The sequence below is a fragment of the Oryzias latipes genome, chromosome 9 (genome assembly GCF_053564925.1).
Source record: "Oryzias latipes strain Hd-rR chromosome 9, Olatipes_Hd-rR_3.1".
NCBI classification, from domain to species: domain Eukaryota; kingdom Metazoa; phylum Chordata; class Actinopteri; order Beloniformes; family Adrianichthyidae; genus Oryzias; species Oryzias latipes.
In genome coordinates, this window is record NC_136245.1 from 21,672,023 (window position 1) to 21,696,658 (window position 24,636).

At 37.8% G+C, this 24,636-nt stretch overlaps 4 protein-coding genes across 7 annotated transcripts; 2 read left to right on the top strand and 2 right to left on the bottom strand.

Moving 5' to 3' along the window:
- Nucleotides 1-106: 106 nt before the first annotated feature.
- Nucleotides 107-4,573, bottom strand: kctd10 (potassium channel tetramerization domain containing 10). Of its 2 annotated transcripts, none has more exons than XM_004072402.4 (7): nucleotides 4,275-4,573; nucleotides 3,120-3,333; nucleotides 2,867-3,036; nucleotides 1,827-1,913; nucleotides 1,668-1,720; nucleotides 1,382-1,577; nucleotides 107-1,293 (listed from the first exon to the last, which is right to left on the bottom strand). In XM_004072402.4, exons 1-7 carry the CDS (start codon nucleotides 4,275-4,277, stop codon nucleotides 1,075-1,077), a joined length of 942 nt encoding a protein of 313 aa, XP_004072450.1. In that variant the 5' UTR covers nucleotides 4,278-4,573; the 3' UTR covers nucleotides 107-1,074. The 2 variants fall into 2 exon arrangements, with proteins under 2 accessions (XP_004072450.1, XP_078809040.1); XM_078952914.1 differs by having other exon boundaries at nucleotides 4,316-4,366.
- On the top strand, nucleotides 4,544-15,748 carry ube3b (ubiquitin protein ligase E3B). Of its 2 annotated transcripts, XM_011479192.4 has the most exons (28): nucleotides 4,745-4,881; nucleotides 5,022-5,160; nucleotides 5,338-5,506; nucleotides 5,596-5,713; nucleotides 6,170-6,229; nucleotides 6,327-6,431; nucleotides 6,523-6,619; nucleotides 6,710-6,795; nucleotides 6,918-7,000; nucleotides 7,112-7,217; nucleotides 7,308-7,428; nucleotides 7,516-7,693; nucleotides 7,969-8,135; nucleotides 8,220-8,387; nucleotides 8,481-8,652; nucleotides 10,245-10,363; nucleotides 10,446-10,560; nucleotides 10,638-10,737; nucleotides 10,819-10,938; nucleotides 11,048-11,224; nucleotides 11,308-11,418; nucleotides 11,502-11,639; nucleotides 11,719-11,784; nucleotides 11,866-11,924; nucleotides 12,014-12,196; nucleotides 12,445-12,556; nucleotides 12,654-12,746; nucleotides 13,688-15,748. In XM_011479192.4, the coding sequence occupies exons 3-28, from the start codon at nucleotides 5,346-5,348 to the stop codon at nucleotides 13,877-13,879; spliced, it is 3,207 nt and encodes a 1,068-aa protein (XP_011477494.2). In that variant the 5' UTR covers nucleotides 4,745-4,881; nucleotides 5,022-5,160; nucleotides 5,338-5,345; the 3' UTR covers nucleotides 13,880-15,748. The 2 variants fall into 2 exon arrangements, with proteins under 2 accessions (XP_004072449.2, XP_011477494.2); XM_004072401.5 differs by having other exon boundaries at nucleotides 4,544-5,160.
- A 90-nt stretch (nucleotides 15,749-15,838) lies between these two features.
- On the top strand, nucleotides 15,839-21,296 carry aldh3b4 (aldehyde dehydrogenase 3 family, member B4). Of its 2 annotated transcripts, none has more exons than XM_011479190.3 (10): nucleotides 15,839-16,113; nucleotides 16,539-16,734; nucleotides 16,838-16,948; nucleotides 17,243-17,363; nucleotides 17,447-17,532; nucleotides 19,812-19,893; nucleotides 19,970-20,359; nucleotides 20,434-20,600; nucleotides 20,678-20,777; nucleotides 20,862-21,296. In XM_011479190.3, exons 1-10 carry the CDS (start codon nucleotides 16,061-16,063, stop codon nucleotides 21,059-21,061), a joined length of 1,506 nt encoding a protein of 501 aa, XP_011477492.1. In that variant the 5' UTR covers nucleotides 15,839-16,060; the 3' UTR covers nucleotides 21,062-21,296. The 2 variants fall into 2 exon arrangements, with proteins under 2 accessions (XP_011477492.1, XP_004072653.1); XM_004072605.5 differs by lacking the exon at nucleotides 15,839-16,113 and adding an exon at nucleotides 16,281-16,464.
- Nucleotides 21,206-24,636, bottom strand: mmab (metabolism of cobalamin associated B). Its single transcript, XM_004072400.5, has 9 exons — nucleotides 24,467-24,636; nucleotides 24,211-24,269; nucleotides 24,029-24,122; nucleotides 22,104-22,161; nucleotides 21,955-22,027; nucleotides 21,767-21,864; nucleotides 21,629-21,693; nucleotides 21,492-21,551; nucleotides 21,206-21,399 (listed from the first exon to the last, which is right to left on the bottom strand). Exons 1-9 carry the CDS (start codon nucleotides 24,583-24,585, stop codon nucleotides 21,315-21,317), a joined length of 711 nt encoding a protein of 236 aa, XP_004072448.1. The 5' UTR covers nucleotides 24,586-24,636; the 3' UTR covers nucleotides 21,206-21,314.

The following is a 24,636-nucleotide window of genomic DNA, read 5'->3' on the forward strand; positions in this document are numbered from 1 at the left end:
CGAGACAAAACCAACAACAAGTTTTAAAAATGTTTCTTTCCCCAAATCCAACTGTAATCATCTGAAATGTTCATTTATAGAATAAACATTACAATTTAAAACAAAATTCTTTGTACAAATTTATTCAATATAAGGTATAAATATAAAACACACACTTGAGTTCATTTTTGTACAACCTACTTGTGAGAACTGCAATGAGACATTTTAACTTCAACCTTTAGTTTGCAAACAATACATTTTTTGATGAATGCAATGATGAAAGCCGGGTCTAATTTCCCTCCCTGTTAAAAGCTTGTAAACAGGGCTCCTTTCCTGCCAGGAAGATCTCCAGTGACACTCACTCATTACATCATTCAACCCAGAGCACTCAACACACAAGAGTCAGTGTTCAGGTTTGCTTTGTAAAAATATGACTTGTTTTGTGGACTGAAAATACAAATAACCGAAGCTATACAGTGAAACGATGCATCAATTGATATCTTAGTAATATATAATTTTTAATTTTAGGAAAGCTTACTATCTGGCAGGCTACAAGGTGGGCCTTGCTTGTAACTTGTGAAACAGTGCCCCCGTGTGGCCTCCAAATGAACAACAGCAGCTTCTACAGACTTTCTAGCAAAACCCAAAAGAACCAACTAGAAAAAAAAAACTGAACCATTTTCATTTCTTCTTCATCTACTTCATTTAGATATTGTCATATAAATATACCCCCCCTTTAAAAAATATACAAAATAAATCAAAAACTAATAATACCATTAAATAAAAAAAAAAGACTTATACTGTCAATTCTCGCTCACTCACACAGGCTGGTGAAATTGTTTGCAGACATGCACACCTCTGAGCTCCTGCTGTGGCTAACATACGAAATGCTACAGCTTAAGAAGAAAAGACAAAGAAACAAAACACAAAATCACTCCATCACTAAACAGATCAAATTCACTCTCATTTCCTTCTCGAAAAGGCTGATAAAAGAAAGGAAGTCAGAAAGTGAAGCCCTCTGTGTTATAAGGCACAAGCACGGCACACAGACCATCCGAGCTCAGAAATGCGGCTTGGCGAGTCAGAAGAGGAAAGTCACTGATGGTGGTGAGTGCGGTCATCTGGACGTTTGATATGAATTCTACGAACTCGTTCTATTCGTTCCCGCTCTTCTTCCTCGTCCAGATGGTTAGATCGGCCGGCGGCGCCCCCTGTGGCCTCCAGCAGAGCATTGTCTGGACCTCGTCCGTCGTGAGACTCATACAAAAGGATATTGAGAGTCTCCTCATAGATTCGTGCTTCAGGAAACTCAACCTTTGTATAACAAGAGATGCAATGTTATTAAACTCAACGGAATTTCTTGCATAAAGAGCATAAAAAAGTGAGGGGCCAGTGTTTTTACCTTTGTCTGTTTCTTTTCTGTGGCGTACACAATGGAAGTGCAACACACTTCAGCGATCTTCCGACCCTGGCCGTAAAACGACCAGCAACAGATCTCATCTCCAATCACATCTTTGATGAAAAGTACTCGGCCATTGAACCGCAGAGACAGCTTGTCAAACAGCTCAATATTCTTTAGCATGTTGTCATCCGAATTGCTGGAGAAGAGCATCAAGCATGATGTCAGAAGGCGACACACTTTATTAATGAAATGGAAGAAAATGTGTTAGAAGAAGACGGGGACTCACCTGGTGTATGAATATTTGTTGTTGCTTCTATTATATAGCAGCTTTACAGTTGGCTGTAAAAAAAATGAATAAAAACAAAGTTTGTTCACTAAATAGAACATCTAAATAACAACTAAAGACAATTGCAGTCTGCAAATGATACAAGAAAATAGAACTCACCTTATTTGAAGTTGCAATAAGTCTCTGCTCTTCTTTAGACGATGTCATCAAAGGCACTTTACATAGAGGTTCATATGTTTCTTTGTTCTGGAAGAAAGACATTTTCATTAAAAAAAGGAGAAAAACTAAATTTAAAAAAACCCTGTCATAAGCCAAGAAGCTGTAAATTAACTAAAATAAATCTATGTTGTAATTCAGATTAACCATCGTGCTTAAAAAATTTGTGGAAAGAAGTGAAAAAATACAAACAGGTTATTTGCAACCTATTTTCAAATGGCGTCTACTTATACAGAGCTTCTCTGTCTGTATTAAGGCCCAATGCATTTCATGCTACGTTTACGCCGGGGTCACAGATGCGTGTTCAAGTGACCACTTTCAATGAACAGTCTGTGTAAACGCGTATATACGCCCTTCAGGACCCTGCATACACGGGTCCCTGTGCAAGTTTTTACATTCATCTTCGGATTCTACATACAAGACCAGTGAGGCACATTGAAAGTTAAACCAGTTGAACCTTGACCAAACTGGGAATAGGATTTGGTCGTGACGTCTGGGTAGCGTTCCTTTCAACTCACGGAAGTACTACCCATTTGAAAGTTGATCATGACGGAGATATTAATAACTGTATTTTCTGCCCAGCTGCAATTATGACACCAAATCTTTCATATATCAGCATAGAGCTGTGAAAGAAAATGCTGGAAGCAAAATTCGTGAGATTTGGACCATTTTGCACCAAGCCTCTTCTAGCTGTAAGTACATGGGGTGGTTTGGGGTAATGACAGTCCACTGTGAACACCATTGCAAAAAGCGCAAGAATTCCAATTTTGTGCATTCTTGAATGTACATCACAGTCTCAAGTCCCATTTACACACTGATGGTGATAGAGCTGCCATGCAAGACGTTAAGCAGACCACAAGAAGCAATGTGGGGTTCAGTGTCCTGCCCAAGGGGACATCCAATACATGGGGAGCCACAGTGGGAACTGAAACTGCAAATTTCCGGTCCTGATACTTGTTAAAAGACAAGTGTTGGAATGGTACCTGCAAGGCAGCTGTGCATTCATCAGAAAGTCCTTGAACAAGGTAGTACTTGGCCTCAGCAAGCAGTTCCTCTGTTTCTCGACGGCTGTCTGGCAGTGGGACAGCCCCGTCTCGTAAATAGTTAAGGATTGTTCCAAAGTGTTTCCCACAGCGATCAATTAGGATCCAACCTATCATAGAAAAACGTTTAGAGTGTAACACAGCAAAAAAAGCAGCGGTGGCAACAACAAATCAAGTTTTATTTAAAGCTCACCTTCACTATCTGTGAGCACTTCCATTCTGCCACTGAACATGGCTTTAAGCATTGTGTCCTGCTTTGTTAGTGTCTGCATTGTAGTGTAGTACAGCGCTCCGCCGACATTTAACTTCACATACTTTGAGCTGGGGCTGGATCCTTTGAAGGACGCTGTTCGTGTTGTAGCTGCCGGCACTGCCGAGCTCACCACACTCTCTCCTGACATCTCTTCCTGGAAGAGAACAAGTCAAAACAGTGATTACAGTTTGGAGGACAAAAGCTAGAAGACAATCAAGTAACTGATAACCTCCTCTGCCTTCCCTGAAAAGCTTTTCAATTTAGAGGAATATCAATGTTTTTGCAGCTTAATAGGTATCAGACTAGAATATAACCTTTATAGTATTGAGAAATTGAAAATGCCTTTGTGTCATAGTATTTAAAAACCAAACTATGCATATAGGATGAAGAAAAAAATGTGGAAATATATATTTTATATTTCCAAATATATATATATAGAACGAATAAGAAAGTGAATAAAAAAGGCTGACAAAAATGCAGATTCAACATATGTATAATACCTTTTTGGCTACTCTTGACAAAATTAGTCTATTATTTATTATTAAGTTGTGATCATACAATTTATCACCATCATCATCTTCTGATATTCTTAAAGAAAACTCTAATGACTAACTATTTAAATTATGTTATAAACAATTACGAGTTTGTCCGCCAGATAGGTTTTAAATTACTCATTTAATTTATCTACAGACAGAGATATTGATACAGAACAAATATGAATCGACACACCTTATGAATAGTGTCTGATGTTCTCTGTAACATTACTGACACTTAATGATAAAAGAACAATTTTTAAATAGCAATAGTTACATTACCGATTGCATTCCAAAAGTGAAAAGTATTCACTGTGGCATGCCTGAGACAACTGTAGATCATTTTCTTATATTTTATTTTTCGCTTTTTCTTGCTTTTAAATCTTTTACACTTAGTTATCAAAGAGCAGCCTACACGGTCATTAGCGAGCTTGTTAGCATCAAAGACAACCAAAAGTTTAGTTTAAAGTGGAAACTAGCACAGAGTAAAAACAAGTATTTCATACATAAATATATAACGGTGTTAATATTTGGTATTTATGAAAAACAAAAAGAAGTTTACCATAGAACCCACAGCAAGCGTCCGAAATGTAAGCTGCTAACCTTTGTCAGCTAACACCCACTTCCTTCCGGTGCTCCGCTGCGCAGTTAGAAAAAAATGACGTAAGCAGCACAGTTTAAAGAAACAGAAACTTTAATGAGGGGTAAAACTGTTATACGTGTTTTACCAGCCTAATGAAAAATAATTAATTTTACACTTTAATCATTAACAATAATGTACGTGTAAATTATAAATGAAAGTAAAAAAACATATCAAGGCTACAAACGCCTTTTCTGGATGAAGCTTGATGGAGTAACAATGAAAAGAGTCCCCTGGTTCAGATCCGACAGCATAAAATTATTTTTAAAAAGATACTACTAATAAAATCAAAACAATAATAACAAATAAATAAGTATGTGTATCCCAAAACACATTTGCTATTATCTAACTTCACACAGTAGATTCTATTTCGGAATAAAAAAAAACAACATAAAAAACTACCCGGAATCAAAAAAATGTTGAACGAGGGATTTATGGCTGCAGTCTATGCAGGGATCTTTTCTCTTTGTTTACATTTCAGAACAGTGCATTCCATACGTTAAAGAGACTGTCATCGGTACAGTGTCAGGTATTATTCCTAAGTAAATATTATACTTAAAGGTTTTAGCGAAAAAACTATTGCGGTGTTACAATCAAGACGATAACTTGCGAACTAGCCTGTAGCTAATTGTTATTACTCTGTTTTTCCTGTGCCGATCCCTGCTTTAGAAGATGGCAAGTTAGTATTCGTGTTTTGTTAGACTTTATTTTCAACATGGATATCAAGGGAAGTCAAGTGATTGAGAGGATATAGCGACAGATGAGGCTAAAAGCCAAGCAGGATCACCTCACCTTCACAATCACACAGGTAATTGCTATGTTAAGCTTTTATTCATGCCACTTGAACAAGCAAACTTCTTTTTTTGTGTAATTTATCTCTTAAAGACTGCCTTTACACCTTCATCAATGTGCTATTACCACTGTCTTGGTGACACACGGTTGCCTTTTAGGTATATCAGCTAGTCTGCCCTTTCTTTTTTCCTAGACTGAACAATGTTTGGTGTGCCTCAAAGCTCCAAGTCTGAGTTCCTGGACAAAGCCAGGCAGGCCAGAGAAGAAAGGAAAGGGCAAAAGGAGAAAGAAAAAGCAGCAACCCAAATTCAAGCTCTAATAAGAAGATTCTTGTGTCGCTGCAGGCTGCAGAAGGAATTAAGGTGCAGCTTTCAGTTTTCACTGTTCTATCCATGTTCTATACTGTTCTATACACATCATAGTTTTACTTTGTAATCTTATGTGTTCACAGGAAAGAAGTCGATGATTATTTCCAAACTTCTGAAACGGGAGCAACAAAAAGAAATGCACTTTCAATTTTTAAAATTGCTCGGAAATTACTTTTTATCTTTTGCCAGGAAGACAAGATGGTAACTTGCCTAAATATTGTCTCACAAAAACATTTGCAATAAATCAAAGAATTGTATCAATATATTAGGAACAAATAGCAAACTAAATCAGAATTTATCTTCATGTCAGTAGTGTCATCTTTGACTACCTGTTGGATTTCTTAGCTTCGCTTGGTACTGTTCAATTGAGGATTTAAAAAAAGGATTTTACTGTCAATAAAACAGTTTTATTGCTATTATAAGTTTCATTAAGGCAGAAAAATGTTTCAAATTTTTTCAAATTTTCCATGGTTTTTAATAGACTATAAAATATGTTTGCCAATACTTTTAGTAGTATGATCCAAATCCTTAATATTGTGATCATATAATGATTAGTTGCTGCCTTTCCGTAAGCATTTCAATCATTTTTGAGTGTATTTTATTGATTTTATTTTGTCCAGTTTTATGAATCAAACAGTTTTCATCCATTTGTTTCAGAGATTTGAAAAGCTCTGTCGTGCTATCTTAGCCAGCATGGAGGTGGAAAATGAACCTAAAGTGAGTCTGCTTTCATTAATTCTTGAACATTTTAAAAATATATATATTTTCCTTGAAATTTTTCTGGAGGGACTGATTTCTCATATTTGGCCCTTAGGTCTGGTATGTTTCTCTGGCTCTATCCAAGGATCTCACCATTCCTTGGCTCAAACAAATCAAAGATGTGTTGTGGGTTTGCTGTCAGCTTCTGAAAAAACTCAAGGTTAGTCTAGCCTAAAATCTATAAAAGAAGTTTTAATATTAATATTTTCTATTTTAATGGTACTCAAACCTTTTTTTTTGGCGATTCTTAGCCAGACATACTTCAAGACAACAAGTTGATTACACTTTACCTCACAATGCTGGTGACCTTTACTGACACAACAACATGGCGGATAGTCAGAGGGAAGGGTGAGTTATGAATCTAAATATGTCTGTGGTTATTGCAGGTCACACACTCTTACTTCCCACAGATATTTAATTTCCCTCTAATTACTGCAGGGGAAGCCCTCAAACCGGCTTTGACGAGGATTTGTGAAAACATCATGGGCCATCTCAATCAAAAGGGTTTCTATTCCGTACTACAGGTTCAACATCATAGTTTTACTGAGCGATTACAATTTTGCTGAATAGTCTTGCTTTACAGCATCAAATGTTTGTAATTTTATTTAAAAAACAAACATCTTTTGTGTCAATCTTTTAAATGTAGATCTTGCTGACTAATGGCCTGGCTCGTTCGAAACCGTCTCTTTCCAAAGGCACCCTGACAGCTATTTTCAGCTTGTCACTGAGGTCAATTGTCCTTTTCGCTTACGTTTTGTTTGACCCACTTTTCTGTGTTATTTTTTTGTTTTGGATAAATGGTTTGTGGCTTAATTGTGAACTAAATCCAATATTTTGCAGGCCAGTCATTGCTGCCCACTTCTCAGACAACCTGCTGCGATCATTCCTCATTCACATCATGTCAGTTCCTGCCATTGTATCGCACCTCAATGTGTTAACCCCAGAGGTAACCTTGTGCTGTTTCTTCTTGATGTACATTGGAACTTTGAGCAATTATGTGAACAATGTGATTTTATTTTGTCCTTTGGCTCAACAGTGCATGACATCCATGCAGACGCATGACATGCTTCGGAAGTTTATTTTATTTCTCAGTCGGGAAGAACAGTGTTTGGACATCTGTGTGTGTCTTGAGGGCAGCCACACTCTCTGCCTACTTGGTATATAAATATAATAAAAGTGGATTAACAGTTTTAGCCCTGTCCTGCAGCCTGTCAACAGTTGCTTTTGTTTCTCATATTCTACAGGCAATCTGATCTACCTGGGTTACCTTAACGAGAAGGTCTTAGAGGAGGAGGCTAACCATTTTGTGAAGGACCTGACCGACATGCTGTCCTACTGCCAGAGATATGTATCGCAAAAGAAGTCCAATTTAACCCACTGGCATCCTGTCTTGGGCTGGTTTTCTCAAACAGTTGATTATGGGTTAGTGAGAATAAAAACCATTTATCAAGCTTACTGTTATAGAAAAAACAAAAAAAAAACAAGTTCCTTATTTTTCTTCATTGTTATCATCGATATTTAATGTCCAGTCATATAATAAGAAGCTGTGAAGAGGCAAGTGACCCCATGTTGAAAAAGAATTACATATGTTTTTTATAAAACCTGGTGTTTGTGGACCGAATGATAATACCTGTACCTGATAATGCCAACGTTTATGCAAAATGCATCATCTTAAAAGTGTCTTCTTTTGTCTTTAGACTGAATGAGTCGATGCCACTGGTCACTAAACAGCTGCAGCATCTTTGGGGTGTGTCAGTAATTCGGACACTTTTCAGTGATGTCCTGTCTAAAAAGCTGGAGAGTCAGGAGCCCACTCCCCCACCCCCACAGCCAAGCACTTCACAGAACAACCTACCAGTCAAAAGTACAAAAGACACTCAATACTCAAACACAATTATGATGTATTTCACTAAACATTGGTGAATAAGGCACGTGACTGTGTTAACAGGCCTCTTCAAAAGAGCATTTCAGAAGTCTGCATCTGTCCGGAATATTCTGAAACCCGTTGGGGGGAAGCGAGTTGACTCAGCTGAAGTTCAGAAGGTGTGCAGCATCTGTGTGCTCTACCAGACCGCTCTTTCCACACTAACACAAATACGCCTTCAGATCCTCACCGGTCAGTAGCAAAACCTGAGCCTTTTGCAATTTATGACAAGCACGAACAACATCCTGTATTTCACATTATCTCCTACCTTTCTGTTCTCTGCAGGTCTGACGCATCTCGATGACCTTCTACCCAAACTGTGGGCCTTTATCTGTGAGCTCGGACCTCAGGGGGGCCTTAAACTCTTCATGGACTGTTTGAATAATGACACTGAAGAGTCCAAGCAGCTCTTGGCCATGCTCATGCTCTTCTGCGACTGTTCACGTCACCTTATAACGTAATTCCACTGCTTTTTTTTAAATTTAATTTTATTTTATTTTTTACCATGGCTAGCATAACTTTGTACTAACAACTTAGAAGTCATATTATATATCACTCCCAATGAGTTATATCGCTAGAGGAGACACGCCCTCTTGGGAAGCCTTGCCATCGGTGGCGGAGCGCGACGCCATCTTGGTGAGGTCGTTGGCGCCCACATGACAATCCTTTCTATAGCCTTTAGTGGCATCTAAGTAGCTTTTATATAATATATATATTTATATTTATACATATATATTATATATATACATCATTTGTTGTTGTTAAATGAGAGAAACAGTCAGCCTTAAAAGCTCAAACTTTAATGAAAAATGCATAGTTACAGGACTTCTTACACATAAAAAAATTATTACAAAGAATTTTTACAAATAATTTCTAAACATTTAGAAGTTTTAGACCTCTTTGACATGTAATTTAAATTATTTAGAAAAGCCCAGCAATAAGTCATTAATAAAAATATTAATAATAATAGATAATAATAAATCAATAGTAAGTCAATAATAATAACAATAAATAAAAAACAAGTCAATATTAAATAATGATAATAATAAGTCAATAATAATTATAAAAATAAATAAATTATAAGTCAACAAAAAGTCCAAAAGTTAACAATAGATTTACCCTAAAAAAACAAAGAAAAACATTAGATTTACACTACTGGTTCCTGTGAGTGATAAATTTGGTGTAACACAGATGGTATGGTGCCGGGTTTCAAGCGAACAGTCTGAGCAGTCTTATCAGAATCTGTTTCCACAAATATTTGGAACATAGCCCGACTGTATTGCTAGTTGGTACCACAATGATCCATCTGGGTTAGCTCTTTTGATAGCTAAGATCCACTTTTTCCTGAAGTCTGAATCCATAGGAAACCTGCAAGAAAAGTTCAGTCACTGAGTCAGAAATGTATAAATCTATATTACTATAATAGCCTAGTCCTAGTATACTGTATATAGGTTAGGTTTAACACAATAAAGTTTACATTTATATCGACTGCAAATTATACGCACATCATTCAGCATGTTGATAACAGCCCTGCATGATCATGCATGTCAACATGTGTACTATTAATGAAGCCCCTGCAGTTTTAAAAGAAAATAATTATAGTTCTTACCTGTCAAATGTTATGCCTTCTTCCTTCATAGACTAATTTCTCCGATTATGGTGGTTGAAACCCACACAATGAACTGGCATTTTGCAAAAAATGTGTTCACATGAATGCAGTGCAGCAGTGACTTGACCTCACCAAGATGGCGGTGCTCTCCTCCTATGAGGAATCACTTGATGTCTCCTTTGGCGATATAACTCATTGATCACCCCACTTTTTATTTAGCATAAGCAAAAGGGTAAAATATGCAAATTAGTTTCTCCTTCTATTGCCATTATTGCAGTCATCACTATGATGTTCCTCAGGAAGTATTGCAAAACTATTCTGAATTACTAAATAGTAAATTTAGAGGTTAGAATTGTTATATTTAAATCAAAACAGGGGCTGCTACAGCTAACACTGGACCTACCATGCATACAAATAAAAGTATCTTAAATCCTTTATAGAATTCTTGATGACATCGAGGTTTACGAGGAGCAAACTTCCTTCAAGATAGAAGAACTCCTCACCATTTCGTCTTTCCTGAATACATTTGTGTACAAGATGATTTGGGATGGCATCTTAGGTGAGTGTGTCTCCTTACCTTCATCCTTTATAGAAAGGTTAATGTGTGTTGAAAAGGTTGTGTTGCATTTGGTCTTTAATAGAAAATGCAAAAGGAGAAAAACTGGAGTTGTTCCACAGCGTTCACGGCTGGCTGATGGTGCTTTATGAGCGGGACTGCAGACGCAGGTTTACACCAGATGACCACTGGCTGCGCAAGTATGGATGAAAAAAAACATTACTGTTCTCTAACCTATAGATTAGCAGTTTAGTGTTTTCTAAATTTTTCCTGGCAGGGATCTGAAACCCAGTGTGTTGTTCCAAGAGTTGGAGAAAGGCAAGAGAAGAGCCCAGCTTTTGCTGCAGTACATCCCACATGTCATTCCGCATAAAAATGTAAGGAAAGGTAATCCTACATTCAAATAAAAAATGTTGTGTTTTCATCCGATCTTATATTTTCTTTCTTTCCTATTTTAGAGGGTGTTGCTGTTCAGAAACATTGTCACAAAGGAAAAAGAAAGTTTGGGTTTGATAGAAACAAGTTCTGCTTCGCCACATGTCACTCACATCACCATCCGTCGCTCACGAATGCTTGAGGTGGGGCCTTAACTGTACTTTCTTCCCTCCCAAACTTTACAAAAGAATAAAACAAAAGCCCGATACTGCCATTTCTTTTTTTCTTACACTTGAATTTTCCTCTTGTCAGGATGGATACGACCAGCTTCGCAGGTTACCTGTAAACTCTATTAAAGGGGTCATTCGGGTGAAATTCGTTAACGACCTGGGAGTGGACGAGGCGGGGATCGATCAGGATGGTGTTTTCAAAGAGTTTCTAGAAGAGATCATAAAGAAAGTTTTCAATCCCGCTCTTAATCTGTTCAAGGTGATCTAGTTTAGTCGTTTTGAAAGTGTCTGACTCCCACCAGTTTTCTTTTTTGGGTTTGACCCAATGTTTCATTTTCACAGACCACAAGTGGAGATGAGAGGCTGTATCCTTCCCCTACGTCTTACATCCATGAAAACCATTTGCTGCTGTTTGAGTTTGTGGGTAAAATGCTTGGAAAAGCTATTTATGAGGTATTTTTTTCTTACCTAAGAATCTAGTTTCTTGGCTTTACTTTGAGTGTACTGTTAGTAATCCAGGCGCTGTGTATCCTCAGGGAATTGTTGTGGATGTGCCATTTGCCTCCTTCTTCCTCAGTCAAGTCTTAGGTCATCATCACAGCTCTTTCTACAGCTCTATTGACGAGCTTCCCTCTCTGGACTCTGAATTTTACAAAAATTTGACTTCAATCAAGGTCAGAGAAATTGTTTTTCTTTGCTAGTCTGTTGTCACAGGAGCATTTTTATTTTTTAATATTCTTAATGTTTTTTTAGCGCTATGATGGAGATGTAGGGGATCTGGGACTGACTTTGTCTTATGATGAAGATGTTATGGGCCAGGTAAAGAAAAAGCACATTGACAATATATTACACAAACACATAAAAGCCACATGATAATATTAATTCTACGCCCTTTTACAGCTCGTCTGTCATGAGTTGATACCAGGCGGGAAGACCATTCCAGTCACAAATGAAAATAAGTATGAAATTAAAAAATGACTGTTTTTCATTTTAAGATGATCCTGCTGAGAAACCAATCTCATCATTTCAATTCCACCATATGCTGCAGGATCAGCTACATTCACCTCATGGCCCACTTCCGAATGCACACGCAGATAAAGGAGCAAACGGCTGCTTTTATTCGAGGTTTCCGCTGCATCATTAACCCAGAGTGGCTGCATATGTTTTCCACACCGGAGGTTCAGCGCCTGGTGTCCGGTGACAATGCAGAGATTGATTTGGATGACCTAAAGTATGCAGAATTTCCTTCTTTGTAATGGTTCCAACATTCATCATGACGTTTGGTTTTTATAGTTTATATTTGAGAACTAAGAGTGAGTCTCTTGTTTGTTATAAAAGAGAATTTTTTAGCCTGAAAAACAGCATTTAAGTTTGTGTAGAAACGTTTGTATTTGTGGTACCAGCACCTGATCCCATAATCCACATTCTGTTAAGCTTCTAATTTAAAAGTCTGATCACTTTTTTCCCTCCCTTTCTCAGGAAACACACAGTCTACTATGGAGGTTTTCACAGCAGCCATCGGGTCATCATCTGGCTGTGGGACATCCTGTCCAGTGACTTTAATGCTGAAGAGAGGGCCATGTTCCTTAAAGTAAACAGTTTATTTGATCCAACTAAAATCCTTTATCTTATCATTATTTTTTGATGCCACATGGTGATTCAAATGTTTGTTGTCTTTTATTTATCAGTTTGTTACCAGCTGCTCAAGGCCTCCTCTTCTAGGGTTTGCCTACCTCAAACCGCCTTTCTCCATCCGCTGTGTGGAAGTATCAGATGATCAAGTAAGAGGAACAAACCATTACTTCACTTTTATGCAGAAACAGATCTAAATGAAAATATTATTTTATTTTTTTAATGTGCCAATTTAAAATCTAGTTTTTGTTTTGGGAATCTTTTGCAGCTTGTGAGTTTCTCCTGTTTCATTTTTCCAGGTCTTTTGCTGGTCTTTACTGTTGCTATTAATTACTCCTCAGGGTTTCGCACATTTTTACTTTGTGCTTTTGTCAAAAGAAGCTTCATTGGGTAAAGATTAGATTCTTGATTCTTAGCAAATCTTTGTTGAGAGTTTCACAAGAACTTGGATCATAAATCCTCTTTGCTGGAAACCATAATTCTGTTTATTTGTTGTATTTATATGAAAATGACATATTATTCAGCTGCATCTGTTCACTTTCATACATGCAGAAATATCAGTGGTTACATCAAAAAATAATAAGGTTTGATAAACAACCAGACTGTTTCTACACAAACTTCAATGATGTTTTTCTTTATATCATATTAAGCCACAAATCTTTCCTAATCTTCAATCTTTCACTCTGGTAAAGATAGTTTCATTTATAAATTATGTGAATTTAACATTATAAATGGACTTTTTTAACCTCTGCTTTATTCAAAATTATTTTCTTCTTTTGCATTTAAACAATTGATACACTTTTTTTTTTATTACAATATTTCTGTGTTCAAAACTGCTTTAAGGGCAATGATTGAATCTTAATTTACTGATGAAAAGTTAACTTTTTGCCCTAATTGGGTCCAAACATTTTTAGCCCAGATCCCATGACTCAACTTCAACATGTCACATGGATGAATAAGAAACTTCACCAACCTAAAAATATGTTTGTTTGTCAAAAAAAATCATTTTTTCATAAGAACAAGGAAACCCTTTTCTTTGAGAGTGCTCTAAAGAACAGAAGTGATTTTTCATTTCCCTTGCTGTGTCCAGGACACTGGAGACACCCTTGGAAGTGTCCTCCGGGGCTTTTTCACCATTCGAAAGAAGGAGCCTGGTGGTCGACTTCCTACTTCCTCCACATGCTTCAACTTGCTCAAGCTGCCCAACTACAGCAAGAAGAGCATCCTGCGCGACAAGCTTCGCTATGCCATCAGTATGAACACGGGCTTTGAGCTGTCCTAACTCAGATGCGTGGGGCGATCTGTGCAGGAGCGGCGTTTTAAAAACAGACAAGCATCTGGACTGGAGCGTGTCCAAAAAAGGAGAATCAGCTGAAACAAAAAGTGGGTGATGGAGGTCCCATGTGGTCTTCATTTTCCCCTTTTTTTTTAACAAAAACTGGATGAGCTTTAACAGGAGAAAACTCTACAGTTTTTTTGTTTTCTCCTATTTGAGTGGATCCTGTTCTTAAAGAGTTGATTTCCATCTTCTGTCTGTGCTGCTCCTTTTGTGGAAATATGATCTACTTATCTTGAAGGAAAAAGATTTTCAGTGGCTAACCTCTCTGTTTCTCAAAAAAAATAAAATAATTAAATCTATCTTAAATCGATCCATCCTGTTCTAACCAGAAAGCAATACAGATAAAGTTCAAGCCATGATGCAGATAGCCACTTGAGTAAAGCCAAGCGATGAAACACTTTGTAGCTGATTCTGGCTTAGTCTGAAAATGTTTTGTGGAACCTAATGTATTATTTAACAAGCTGAAGACCAGTTCTATAAAACTTCCATAAATAAGTGTCTGAAAGCAGAGACTTTGTGTTGAAGGCAGTCTGTCCCCAACTGGAGGGAGATCATTTGACTTCCATCTCTTTCTTCAAACTAAGAGACACTATGGCAACCTTTGAAATAGACTGGCCTTCCTGCATTTATGCTTTTTTAACACTTTGAGGACTTAACATCAGGTGTGATGAAGAACTTTCTTAAAAATTGGATCACGTTAGATTTAAAGATGTCATTAATGTAGCCTCGGCTGTTTTTGGAAAAAAGAAAATGTTTGTTGGTTAATAGTCATGTCTGCAGAGTCCATGTGTTTTAGTCCTGGTATCTGAAATCAGAAAGTGTGCTCATTTCGTCTCGAAATGCTGGGTGCCTAATGCATTATTGTTAACCCCCCCTACACACAAACACACTATGGAGGGTGTCCGTGTTTAAGCTCTAACCAATAATCACCGAGATGGGAAACAAGCCATAGAAGTGAGGGGCTCTGCTTTTGGACTGCTTCTCTGCTCCAAGAACCCAGGCAGAGTGATAACCCCACCACTGTTCTAGCACCACAGCAAAGGGTTTCATCGTGATGCTTTCTGATCTCTGTGAACTTCGCAGGAAATTTCTGCGCTCTAAGAATCTCCTGATGTCATGGACTGATCCGTTTGAAGCGGCTCCTTGATTGGTCAGTCTCTCCTTAGAAATCTTGCACATGTCAGAAATCTTGCACGTCTTTGAAATGTTTGGGCCGGAGGAGGGATGTGTATTTGATTGTGATCTAAACTAAACACAACTGTACACAGGGTTTTGTCATGTGAAAAAGTGGAAGAAGGGACTTTAAGGTGATGCAACAGGAACTGCAGCTTTCTCAAAAAGTAGGTTAGAGGAAAACGGCACGTTTTTACCAACTTCTTTATTATGCAAAAAAGTGTTTTCCATTATGAATGAGAATGGAAATTGTGGATGATGAGAAGCAATGTTTATAACTTATTAGATAAAAGGCCACTAATAGATTAAAGTAGAAAAAAAAAGTGATTCAAATGCAGGATTTTACATACAATTATAAACAGCTTGTATAGTACAGTTTTTCAAAATTTGACCCATCAGAGGACATTTTTAATTCCTTTTTAGTCTTAAAAAGCAAAAGCTATAGGGAAAAGGTTTAAATAAATGAATCTGACTGTTTTGGTGTACAAGAATAAATGAGAGATACCTCATATGCTTTTCTTCTCACTAATATGTTTTCAATGATGTCAAAAAGGCGAATGTTTCCGTTTGACTGCTGATTCTGGCTTGGACTATCCCCTCTTTTATTACAAACAATAAAAAAAAAGATATTGAAAAGAAGTCTGAAATATTTTCCTCACACATTGTGTTGCATTGTGGCACACTGACAGGCTGGAAAATGACAGTTAAACATTTCACCGGGCTGTGGAGTTGTTGGATGTCTAGCTTCTCACATTTTTGTGCTTTCCTAAATTACGTGCATGGTGGATTAAAGTGTAAATACGTACGCTCCAGCCAAATTCTCTGCTGTGCTCACTGCCTGCACGCCGGCTTTCTGCGTGGAGCTAAACTTCACTCTCTGAGAAGACCCCCTCCCCCCAAAAAATCAATTATAGCATATTTCTGTGTTCTCCCTATAAAATCCTATTAAACATGAGTAGTCCACCGAGTCCTTCTCCAACCCGCTGGTTCAAGGCTCTGCGCAGGTAAGTATGTCTTTTTTTGTGTGATTCTGAAGTTTGAGTTTTTATTTGTCTTCTAACTGAATAAATGAGTGGCTGTGGTGTTTCTCCTGTGATTCATAAGAAACTGGGGTTAAATGTTAGACTGGAGATTGTATTATTTTTTTGTACACGTCGTCTGATTGGTTGGAATTATTAGGATTTTTCCACTGTCCTCCCAGCCAGTGGGGCTCTTAACCAAGCGGATACTCAGGCTTAACTTCATAATACCCCAGAGAGGACAACAAGGAAGTTTAATAGGCTGGAAAAAAAGATGAGTGGAAAAATAAGAGCATGCTATGTTTGTCAGAGAAATGGCCGGTTAACATGCAGGAGGTATGGGGGTTCTGTAAGAGCTAAGAATTTGTTTTACTGGGAGAAGTCATGTGCTGATGATTGTTTTATTTCAGGACCAGGCTGGGGGAGCCCTGCTTGAGGACGTACCCCTTGGAGTGTGTGGATCTGTTGAGAAGGGCCAGAATTGCTTTTCAAGCTGGACGCACCCTTAAGGAATGCTTCAGACTGACCCAGTTGGAGGCTCTTGTGCGGATGCTGGAGGAACATGAGTGTGACTTTGTGGATGCTCTTGGGAGGGATCTTCATAAAGTAGGAGCTGATTTAGTCTTTTCTGATATTTATGTCTTTCAAAAGCAAATGCTGCACAGTTGTAATTGTGTGAACTCTTTTTTTTTTTGCCCCTCTCAACCAGCCCCGGTTTGAAACTGTTGTGTTTGAATTGATCACAGTGAAGAATGAGGCTCTTCATGCCATCACCAACCTGAAGAAATGGATGCAACCACAACCTGTGGAAAAGAACCTGGTGAGACTTTTGTTTATAATACCTTCTTTTAGCACAACTAATTCTTCACAATAATATAGGGATTATTGATTATTATTCAACCTTTTTAGGTGACATTCCAGCCTGTTACAAAGAAACGTATTGTTCCGAGTCTAGCAAAGCAGATTTGACTTAAGTTGCTCTGACCTTTATAACAGGTCAGCTGGCTAATGAAGCAACATTCCTCTGCTGGTCCTTGTGTTTTCTTATGGCTTTCACTTGAAAGCGTTTGACTTTTTCAAGTGACCTGATTTAGAGCTCGCCCTGTTTATGCAGTCCACCACGCTGGATGAGTGTCTGGTGATCAGTGAGCCCCTGGGGGTTGTTTTCATTATGGGGTCCTGGTGCAACCCAGTCCAAATGTGCCTGGTGCCATTGGTCGGTGCCATTGCAGCAGGTGCAGCAGAACTTTTAAGCACACATGTTTATGATTGGTGAGCATTTTAAAGACATAGATCATGTTTATTTTAATCTATACAGGAAATTGTGCTCTTGTCAGCCCTTCTGAGTACACTGTGCACACTGCAGAACTCCTTCATCGCCTCATTCCCTTCTATTTGGACAATGTGAGTATGCATACACAATTGAATGACTGCTCTTATTGAGAAGCAGAAAAAACAAAGTGTGGACATCTTTAAAGAAATGAACTGCAGGGGTGTACATAATAACTATATATAGCCTTTAAAATATTTTATAGTAATACAGGGTGGCAATAAAACTACTGTAATTAACTTCCACCAATTATTTGCATCTTTGCTTGTTTATATGCAGCATAGATCTGCAGTAGACATGTATCCACAGTGGGGCAAAAAAGTATTTAGTCAGCCACCAATTGTGCAAGTTCTCCCACTTAAAAGATGAGAGAGGCTTGTAATTTTTTATAATAAATATACCTCAACTATGAGAGACTGAATGGGAGAAAAAAAATCCAGAAAATTACATTGTCTGATTTTTAAAGAATGTATTTCCAAATTGTGGTGGAAAATTAGTCTTTGGTCAAGCAGGATTTCTGGCTCTCACAGACCTGTAACTTCTTCTGTAAATAGATCCTCTGTCCTCTACTCGTTACCTGTATTAATGGCACCTGTTTGAACTCTATATAAAAGTCACCTGTCCAAAACCTCAAACAGTCACACTCCAAACTCCACTATGGCCAAGACCAAAGAGCTGTCTAAGGACACCAGAAACCAAATTGTTGACCTGCACCAGGCTGGGAAGACTGAATCTGCAATAGGTAAGCAGCTTGGTGTGAAGAAATCAACCGTGGGAGCGATTATTAGGAAATGGGAGACATACAACACCACTGATAATCTCCCCCCATCTGGGGCTCCCTCCAACATCTCACCTCGTGAGGTCAAAGTAATCACAAAAACGGTGAGTAAAAATCCCAGAACCACACAGGGGGACCTCGTGAATGACCTGCAGAGAGCTGGGAACAAAGTAACAAAGGCTACCAGCAGCAACACACTATGCTGCAAGGGACTCAAATCCTGCAGTGTCAGACGTGTCCCCCTGCTAAAGCCAGTACATGTGCAGGCCGGTCTAAAGTTGGACAGAGAGCATTTGAATGATCCAGATGAGGATTTGGAGAATGTCCTATGGTCAGATGAAACCAAAATAGAACTTTTTGGTAAGAACTTTACTCATCCTATTTGGAGGAGAAAGAATGCTGAGTTGCATCCAAAGAACACCCTAACTACTGTAAAGCATGGGGGTGGAAACATCATGCTTTTGGGTGTTTTTCAGCAAAGGGACCAGGACTACTAATCTGTGTACAGAAAAGAATGAATGGGCCATGTATGGTCAGATTTTGAGTGGAAACCTCCCTCCATCAGCAAGGGCAGAGAAAGATGAAACCTGAGTGGGTCTTTCAGAATGACAACAATTCCAAACACACTGCCTGGGTAATGAAGGAGTGGCTTCATAAGAAGCATTTCAAGGTCCTGCAGTGGCCTAGCCAGTCTCCAGATCTCAACCCCATAGAACATCTTTGGTGGGAGTTGAAAGTCTGTGTTGCCCAGCAACAGCCCCAACCAAACATCACTGCTCTACAGGAGATCTGAATGGAAGAATGGGCCAAAATACCAGTAACAGTTGGTGGAAACTTGTTAAGACTACAGAAAATGTTTGACTGCTGTCATTGCTAACAAAGGATAAATAACACAGTGTTGAGTTGAACATTTGTTATTGACCAAATACTTATTTTCCGCCATGATTTACAAATGAATTCTTTAAAAATCAGACAATGTGATTTTTCTGGGTTTTTGTTTTCTCATTTTGTCCCATACATGATAAAATTACAGGCCTCTCTCATCTTTTTTAGTGGGAGAACTTGCACAATTGGTGGCCGACTAAAGAGTTTTTTGCTCCACTGTTTGTGTTAAGAAGCATACAGATGCAAGAGTTACTAGAAAAGCTGGAACTGCATTGAGCTAATTTAATCTTCACGCAACTTTATATATCTTGAACTAGTTTATTCAAATATTGTATAATAGATTAAAACTTGAAAAATCTGAAAAACAGCTGTTACCAAAGCTGTCAAATTTACAGAAGAAAAGGTGTAATGTTTCCAATGTGATGTAGAGTGGAATTTCACAAAAATGGTTCCTTCTTTTGTGTTAATCATCTTCTGCAAATGTGTGCTTGTTTTAGTTTGATTTGCAGAAAGCCATTATAGAAATACCCAGCACTGTTTAGGAAAAGCTTTGTGTAGTATTGATCAATACGCGAAATTAGTCGTTTTTTGTTGTTTTGTTTTTTAACAAGGTTACTTTTTGTGCTTGCTGTTGGTTAAGAGGAGAAAGAGAAAAAATAATGATCTGATACTTTTTTGTTTTTCCTTAAGGAATGCTTCCATGTAATTCTTGCAGGCATCAGCGATTTGCCTGAGATTGTGGAACTCAAGTTTGATCATGTTTTTTTCACAGGTAATTTAGTACAAATAAAGCATTTTAGTCAATTTCTAATTATTTGTAATAATACTGAATGCAACTGTCATTCCAGGAAACAAAGAGGAAGGAGGCAAGATCGCTGTAGCGGCGGCACGCACCCTCACACCTGTTACTTTGATTCTTGGAAGTAAAAACCCGTGTTATGTTGACCAGAACTGTGACATTGCCACCACCGTGCAGCGCATCGCTTGGGCGTGTTTCCACAATGCCGGACAAAGCCTGATGGCTCCAAGTTATATTTTGTGCCACACAGACGTTAAAGCACGAGTGGTGCAGGCACTCAAGTGCTGTTTGATGGAGTTTTATGGTCCTGACCCCAGAGAGTCACGCAGCTTCGGCCGCATGGTCAATCTGGAGATCTTCAGCCACACTAGAGATCTGCTATGGAGGTCTGGAAAAGTGGTTGTTGGTGGGCAAGTGACAGAGGCAGAGAAATACATTGGTAAGAATAGTGAAAAATAGCAAATAGAATACACTAATATGTACAGATACTCATACTTTTCTTTTCATTTAAAGCCCCAACAGTTTTGACAGAAGTGGCAGAATCAGACCCCATCATGCAGCAGGAGGTTTTTGGTCCAGTCCTCCCAATACTGTCTGTAAATGACGTGGATGAAGCAATTGCCTTCATTAATAAACAAGAAAAGCCGCTGTGTGTTTATGCATACTCCACCAACAGTAATGTATGAGACAAAATGTCCGACATCATAGTCTTAACCATTGCAGTGCATTTTAAAAAAAGACCTTTGTGACATTACAGGTAATTTCAAGAATAATGCAAGAAACCTCTAGTGGCAGCTTTTGCTCCAATGACTGCATCTTGCAGAGTCTGATGGTGGCTCTACCTTTTGGTGGAGTAGGTATGTATTACATGCAGATACACAAATAGATCCCAAAAGGACAAAAGTGCCCAAAACTGATCGATGACTGCCCTTTTCTTCAAGGTGCCTGTGGAATGGGATCCTTCCATGGCCGCTATAGCTTTGAAACCTTCTCTCACAGAAAGGCAAGCCTGCTCAGAGGCACACGATTTGAGTGTGTGACCTATCTGCGTTTCCCACCGTATGAGGACCGTAATCTGTCTCTGATGACCTGGGCCTGTGCTCTGTCCCAGAAAAGCCAAGGCTGGTGCCAGATCCTGTGACTGTGTGGTGTTAATGATTCATGCTAGAATATAAACAACTAACAGGCCATACAAACAGCTGTATTGTTAGACTTTAATAAAAGGAAAAAGGTAAAGTTGGATTTAATATAGGATGTGTCTCATCATGCCAAGAATGAATGCCTATTTTAACTTTCTTGTGCAGTGCTTTTATTTTTTATTATCTGTCATTAAAATATTTCAATAAAAATAACGACTGCAAACTATATATTTTAAACCCGATGAAAGTCCTCTGTTATTCTGGTCTCTTGTAGATTTTCTCCTCATTGCCTTCTTTCATGGCTGCATATCTGGCAACTGTGAACAGGTAGTCGCTCAGCCTGAGAGAAAGAAAATCAGGAAATGTATTAAATATGTGGCAGACATGAAAAAAAAAACATTTTGTCCTAATGAGTAAAAGCTACAGAGTGACCTGTTCAGAAACTTCGCAACATCTTGATCCGCCTCCCCTGAACGCACAATTGGAGCCACGCTTTAAGAAGAACACAGAGGCGTTTCAAAAAAGCAATTTAAATGAGGAAAAGATGTTTAAGACGCGCTAATACTGACCTGCGCTCTGCTCGCCGACAGACTGTCCGAGCTAAATGCAAAGCTGCACTACTCTTCCCACCAGACTAAAAATTAAAATATTCACGTAAAACTTTGGCTTTCAAATAGATTTATATACTGAAGTTTAGATGGTCTTACAGGTAAAATGAAGTTGGTGAGCGGTGGAAGTTCATTCGTAAAGTTATCGATCCATGTTTCCAGGTCTGCAATTGGCTGAGAGGTAAACTTTGTTTTTTCTTTCAAAAAGAAACAAAGTCCTTAAGTATAGTGAAAAGACATGAAAGAAAACCTAGACATAGTTTTAATGTGGAGAAGCCAGCACGTACTTATATGACTGTCTCTAGCAGATGATCGAGGAGTAGCAATATTAGAGCCCACATCTTGTAGAATGCATTGTATCTGTAATACAAAAAAAAAGTAATTGTTTGCAAGAGTTCTGCTCTGAAAGTAATAGGAAGTGGCATGAAAATCAAACCTTATCCAGTTGATGTATGAATGTGTGACCTTTCTCAAGGCAAAACTCTCTGGCCAATCTACAAAGTAAAACAAAGTTCTCAACATCAGGCAAGTTACTTTGACTTTTTAACTCCAAGAAAACTTTTTTATTGACAATTTTCACAAAAAAAGCTTTTTCCTCATTCTCTTTCCCCTTCTCAATCAGAATCAACCCCAAAAAATGGGGAAACAGAAAACACTAAAGATGTTTGGGCATTTCATACTTTATTTTTTTTTAAACTTGCAGGAAAAACTTAATCTTACACTTAACTCCTCCACATTTATTATTATTTTTTACAAAACCAAAGAAATTGTTCTGCATTTCACAGAGTTTGTCCTCTTTAGGGGCAAGAGACAAATATTATATTTGCATGCCAAGAATTCACACAAAATCTCACAAACAGACTGGTTTATTTAAAAAGAACACAAGTCCCACACTTTAACTACAAAAATTCACTTTTTGTTCCTTTAGTCAGTTGCAAACCAATGGAAGAACACACAAAATTCAAGAAAGTAGTTAAAATTTAACCCAATAAACCAGTAAGTTTAGCTTTCTTATGTTTGTGCATTGATATTGTTGCAGCACTCCTGAAAGACCTTGCTGTAATGTCTCTCTAAGAACAAAAATAGCATTTACTCGTGATTATAAATGTCTTTCATTCATTTCATTTATTTTACAAGCAACTTTTGGTTTTCTAATGTTTTGTAACCCTTGTGCTATCCTAGGCACTTTAACATTGGGAGTTGGGTCATCTAGACCCACTAGACAGTGCGCTGAACCTTTTTTCTTCAATGATTTGTGATCTTCACTGGTGTCAATGGATTACATGAAATCTTTCCACCTTTATCCACCTTTGTCATGGTAGGGAGAACATGTCAATGTAAGGGGGGGGTCATCTAAGATAGCACAAGGGTTAATAAGCTAACACGTTCACCCTTCAAAATCTTTTTTACTCGACTGTTTGTAAAGCAATGCTTAGTAGTCCATGAAACAGGTTATTTATTAACTTCATCATTTTATAAGGCAACATGTTTATTGGTCAAAAAACATCTTTTTACCTTATGTCTTATTTTCCGTGTACTAGAAAGTCTTTTTTAATTTCCCATCCAACATAAATGACTAATCTTGTAGTATATTATTTTGTATATTTAATCTTTTGGTATTTATTGAACTGTGGTTTAATACATTAATGTTTAAACATGTTTGTTACTGCTTCCCTCACTAGTTTAAACTAAGAGTTCCAACTAATCTAGCTAAAGAATGATGCATTATTTCCTTTCAGTTTGTGTGAACAAAATGAAAAAAAAAAACATTCTAGGATAGACTTTATGTATAGCAAGTTATTTATTTAAAGAGGGGAAAATATGATTTCAGAGATAGAGTGTATTATACACAAAGCGCGCACAAACAGAAAATGTGTATCCATATGTGGAGGAATGGCACCGAACCAGGAAACTTTAAACAATGTCCAAACAGAAAGGAGTTTAAAAACAAATATAGAAATATTATTTTGACAGAACATATACAAAACATAAAAAACTTTGATAAATCTGTGAATACTTATGAATTTAAATTTGAATTGGATGAAGATGCACTTGGATGTGTTGAAGAACAAGATTTAAATGGAATCAAATGAGTGTTTATGGGTATCTGAAACTAAGTATATACGTTTTAGAGATGGAACAGCAATATAATATGTGGTAAACATTTGGTTTAGGGCATGGGGATGAGAATTTATGAGTTTTTTCACTTTTTCTCACTCCTGTTCAGATACTTCTTGTACTTTTTTCCCCCTTGTCCTATCTTTTCTTTCAAAGTATATGTCAGCAATAAAATATCATCATCATCATCATCAACATTATCATCATCGTCATCATGTGTGATTGAAAGAAAAAAGAGCTTACCCTATAGCTGACGAAAGCTCATCTGTATTTCCCAATGCTTCAAATATGTGATCTTCCTTTGGTCTTCTTTCTCCGGTGAATGTGCTGGAGAACCCTGCACAGCAAGAACCAGGTCAAAATGTCTACATATGATTTTTTGTAATAAACTTTTAGTATTTTAAAGATTGAAGCTGATAAGTAACCTTTGTCTCCTGTTTTTGTGTATATTTTGGGTCCTTTATTATCTTCTGCTGTAGCATAACTGTTTGGGAAAACATAAAAATTAAATAGTAAACGAACACGTGTCTAAAGCGTTTATTAAGCCTGTAACTAGCAATGTTACAGCTTATTATACAAAAAATGTGGGAATGTTTTGATCTGTCAACGCTAATCGTGCAACAGTAGTACAGAGCTTAATGATAAAATAAACTCATATTAAACGTAGATTTCCACACCGACCTTTGCTCTGAACGCCACCGGTTTGGAGTTCGATATTTAGTGGCGACACTTCTTGCTGCACAGCGGAGGAGAGTGGTTCTGAAGACAAATGATGCCATATTTGACCTATAAGTTAGCATCTACATAAGACTTCGCTTAATGAAAGAGTTTGTCCTCTCGTGGTGGCCGTA

Excerpts from the sequence above, each read along its gene's own strand:
- kctd10 (XM_004072402.4), bottom strand. Across the intron at positions 3,037-3,119 it reads AGTGCTCACAGATAGTGAAG|GTTGGATCCTAATTGATCGC; the intron begins GTGAGCTTTAAA and ends TTTCTATGATAG. Across the intron at positions 1,294-1,381 it reads CAGAAAAGAAACAGACAAAG|GTTGAGTTTCCTGAAGCACG; the intron begins GTAAAAACACTG and ends TGTTATACAAAG.
- ube3b (XM_004072401.5), top strand. The coding sequence starts at position 5,346 with ATGTTTGGTGTGCCTCAAAGCTCCAAGTCTGAGTTCCTGGACAAAGCC. Across the intron at positions 6,432-6,522 it reads AGCTTCTGAAAAAACTCAAG|CCAGACATACTTCAAGACAA; the intron begins GTTAGTCTAGCC and ends GGCGATTCTTAG. Across the intron at positions 11,785-11,865 it reads ATGAAGATGTTATGGGCCAG|CTCGTCTGTCATGAGTTGAT; the intron begins GTAAAGAAAAAG and ends GCCCTTTTACAG.
- aldh3b4 (XM_004072605.5), top strand. The coding sequence starts at position 16,403 with ATGAGTGGAAAAATAAGAGCATGCTATGTTTGTCAGAGAAATGGCCGG. Across the intron at positions 20,601-20,677 it reads CATACTCCACCAACAGTAAT|GTAATTTCAAGAATAATGCA; the intron begins GTATGAGACAAA and ends GTGACATTACAG. Across the intron at positions 20,778-20,861 it reads TCTACCTTTTGGTGGAGTAG|GTGCCTGTGGAATGGGATCC; the intron begins GTATGTATTACA and ends CTTTTCTTCAAG.
- mmab (XM_004072400.5), bottom strand. The coding sequence starts at position 24,585 with ATGCTAACTTATAGGTCAAATATGGCATCATTTGTCTTCAGAACCACT. Across the intron at positions 22,162-24,028 it reads GAGCTTTCGTCAGCTATAGG|ATTGGCCAGAGAGTTTTGCC; the intron begins GTAAGCTCTTTT and ends TTTACTTTGTAG. Across the intron at positions 21,865-21,954 it reads TGCTAGAGACAGTCATATAA|AAAAAACAAAGTTTACCTCT; the intron begins GTACGTGCTGGC and ends TCTTTTTGAAAG.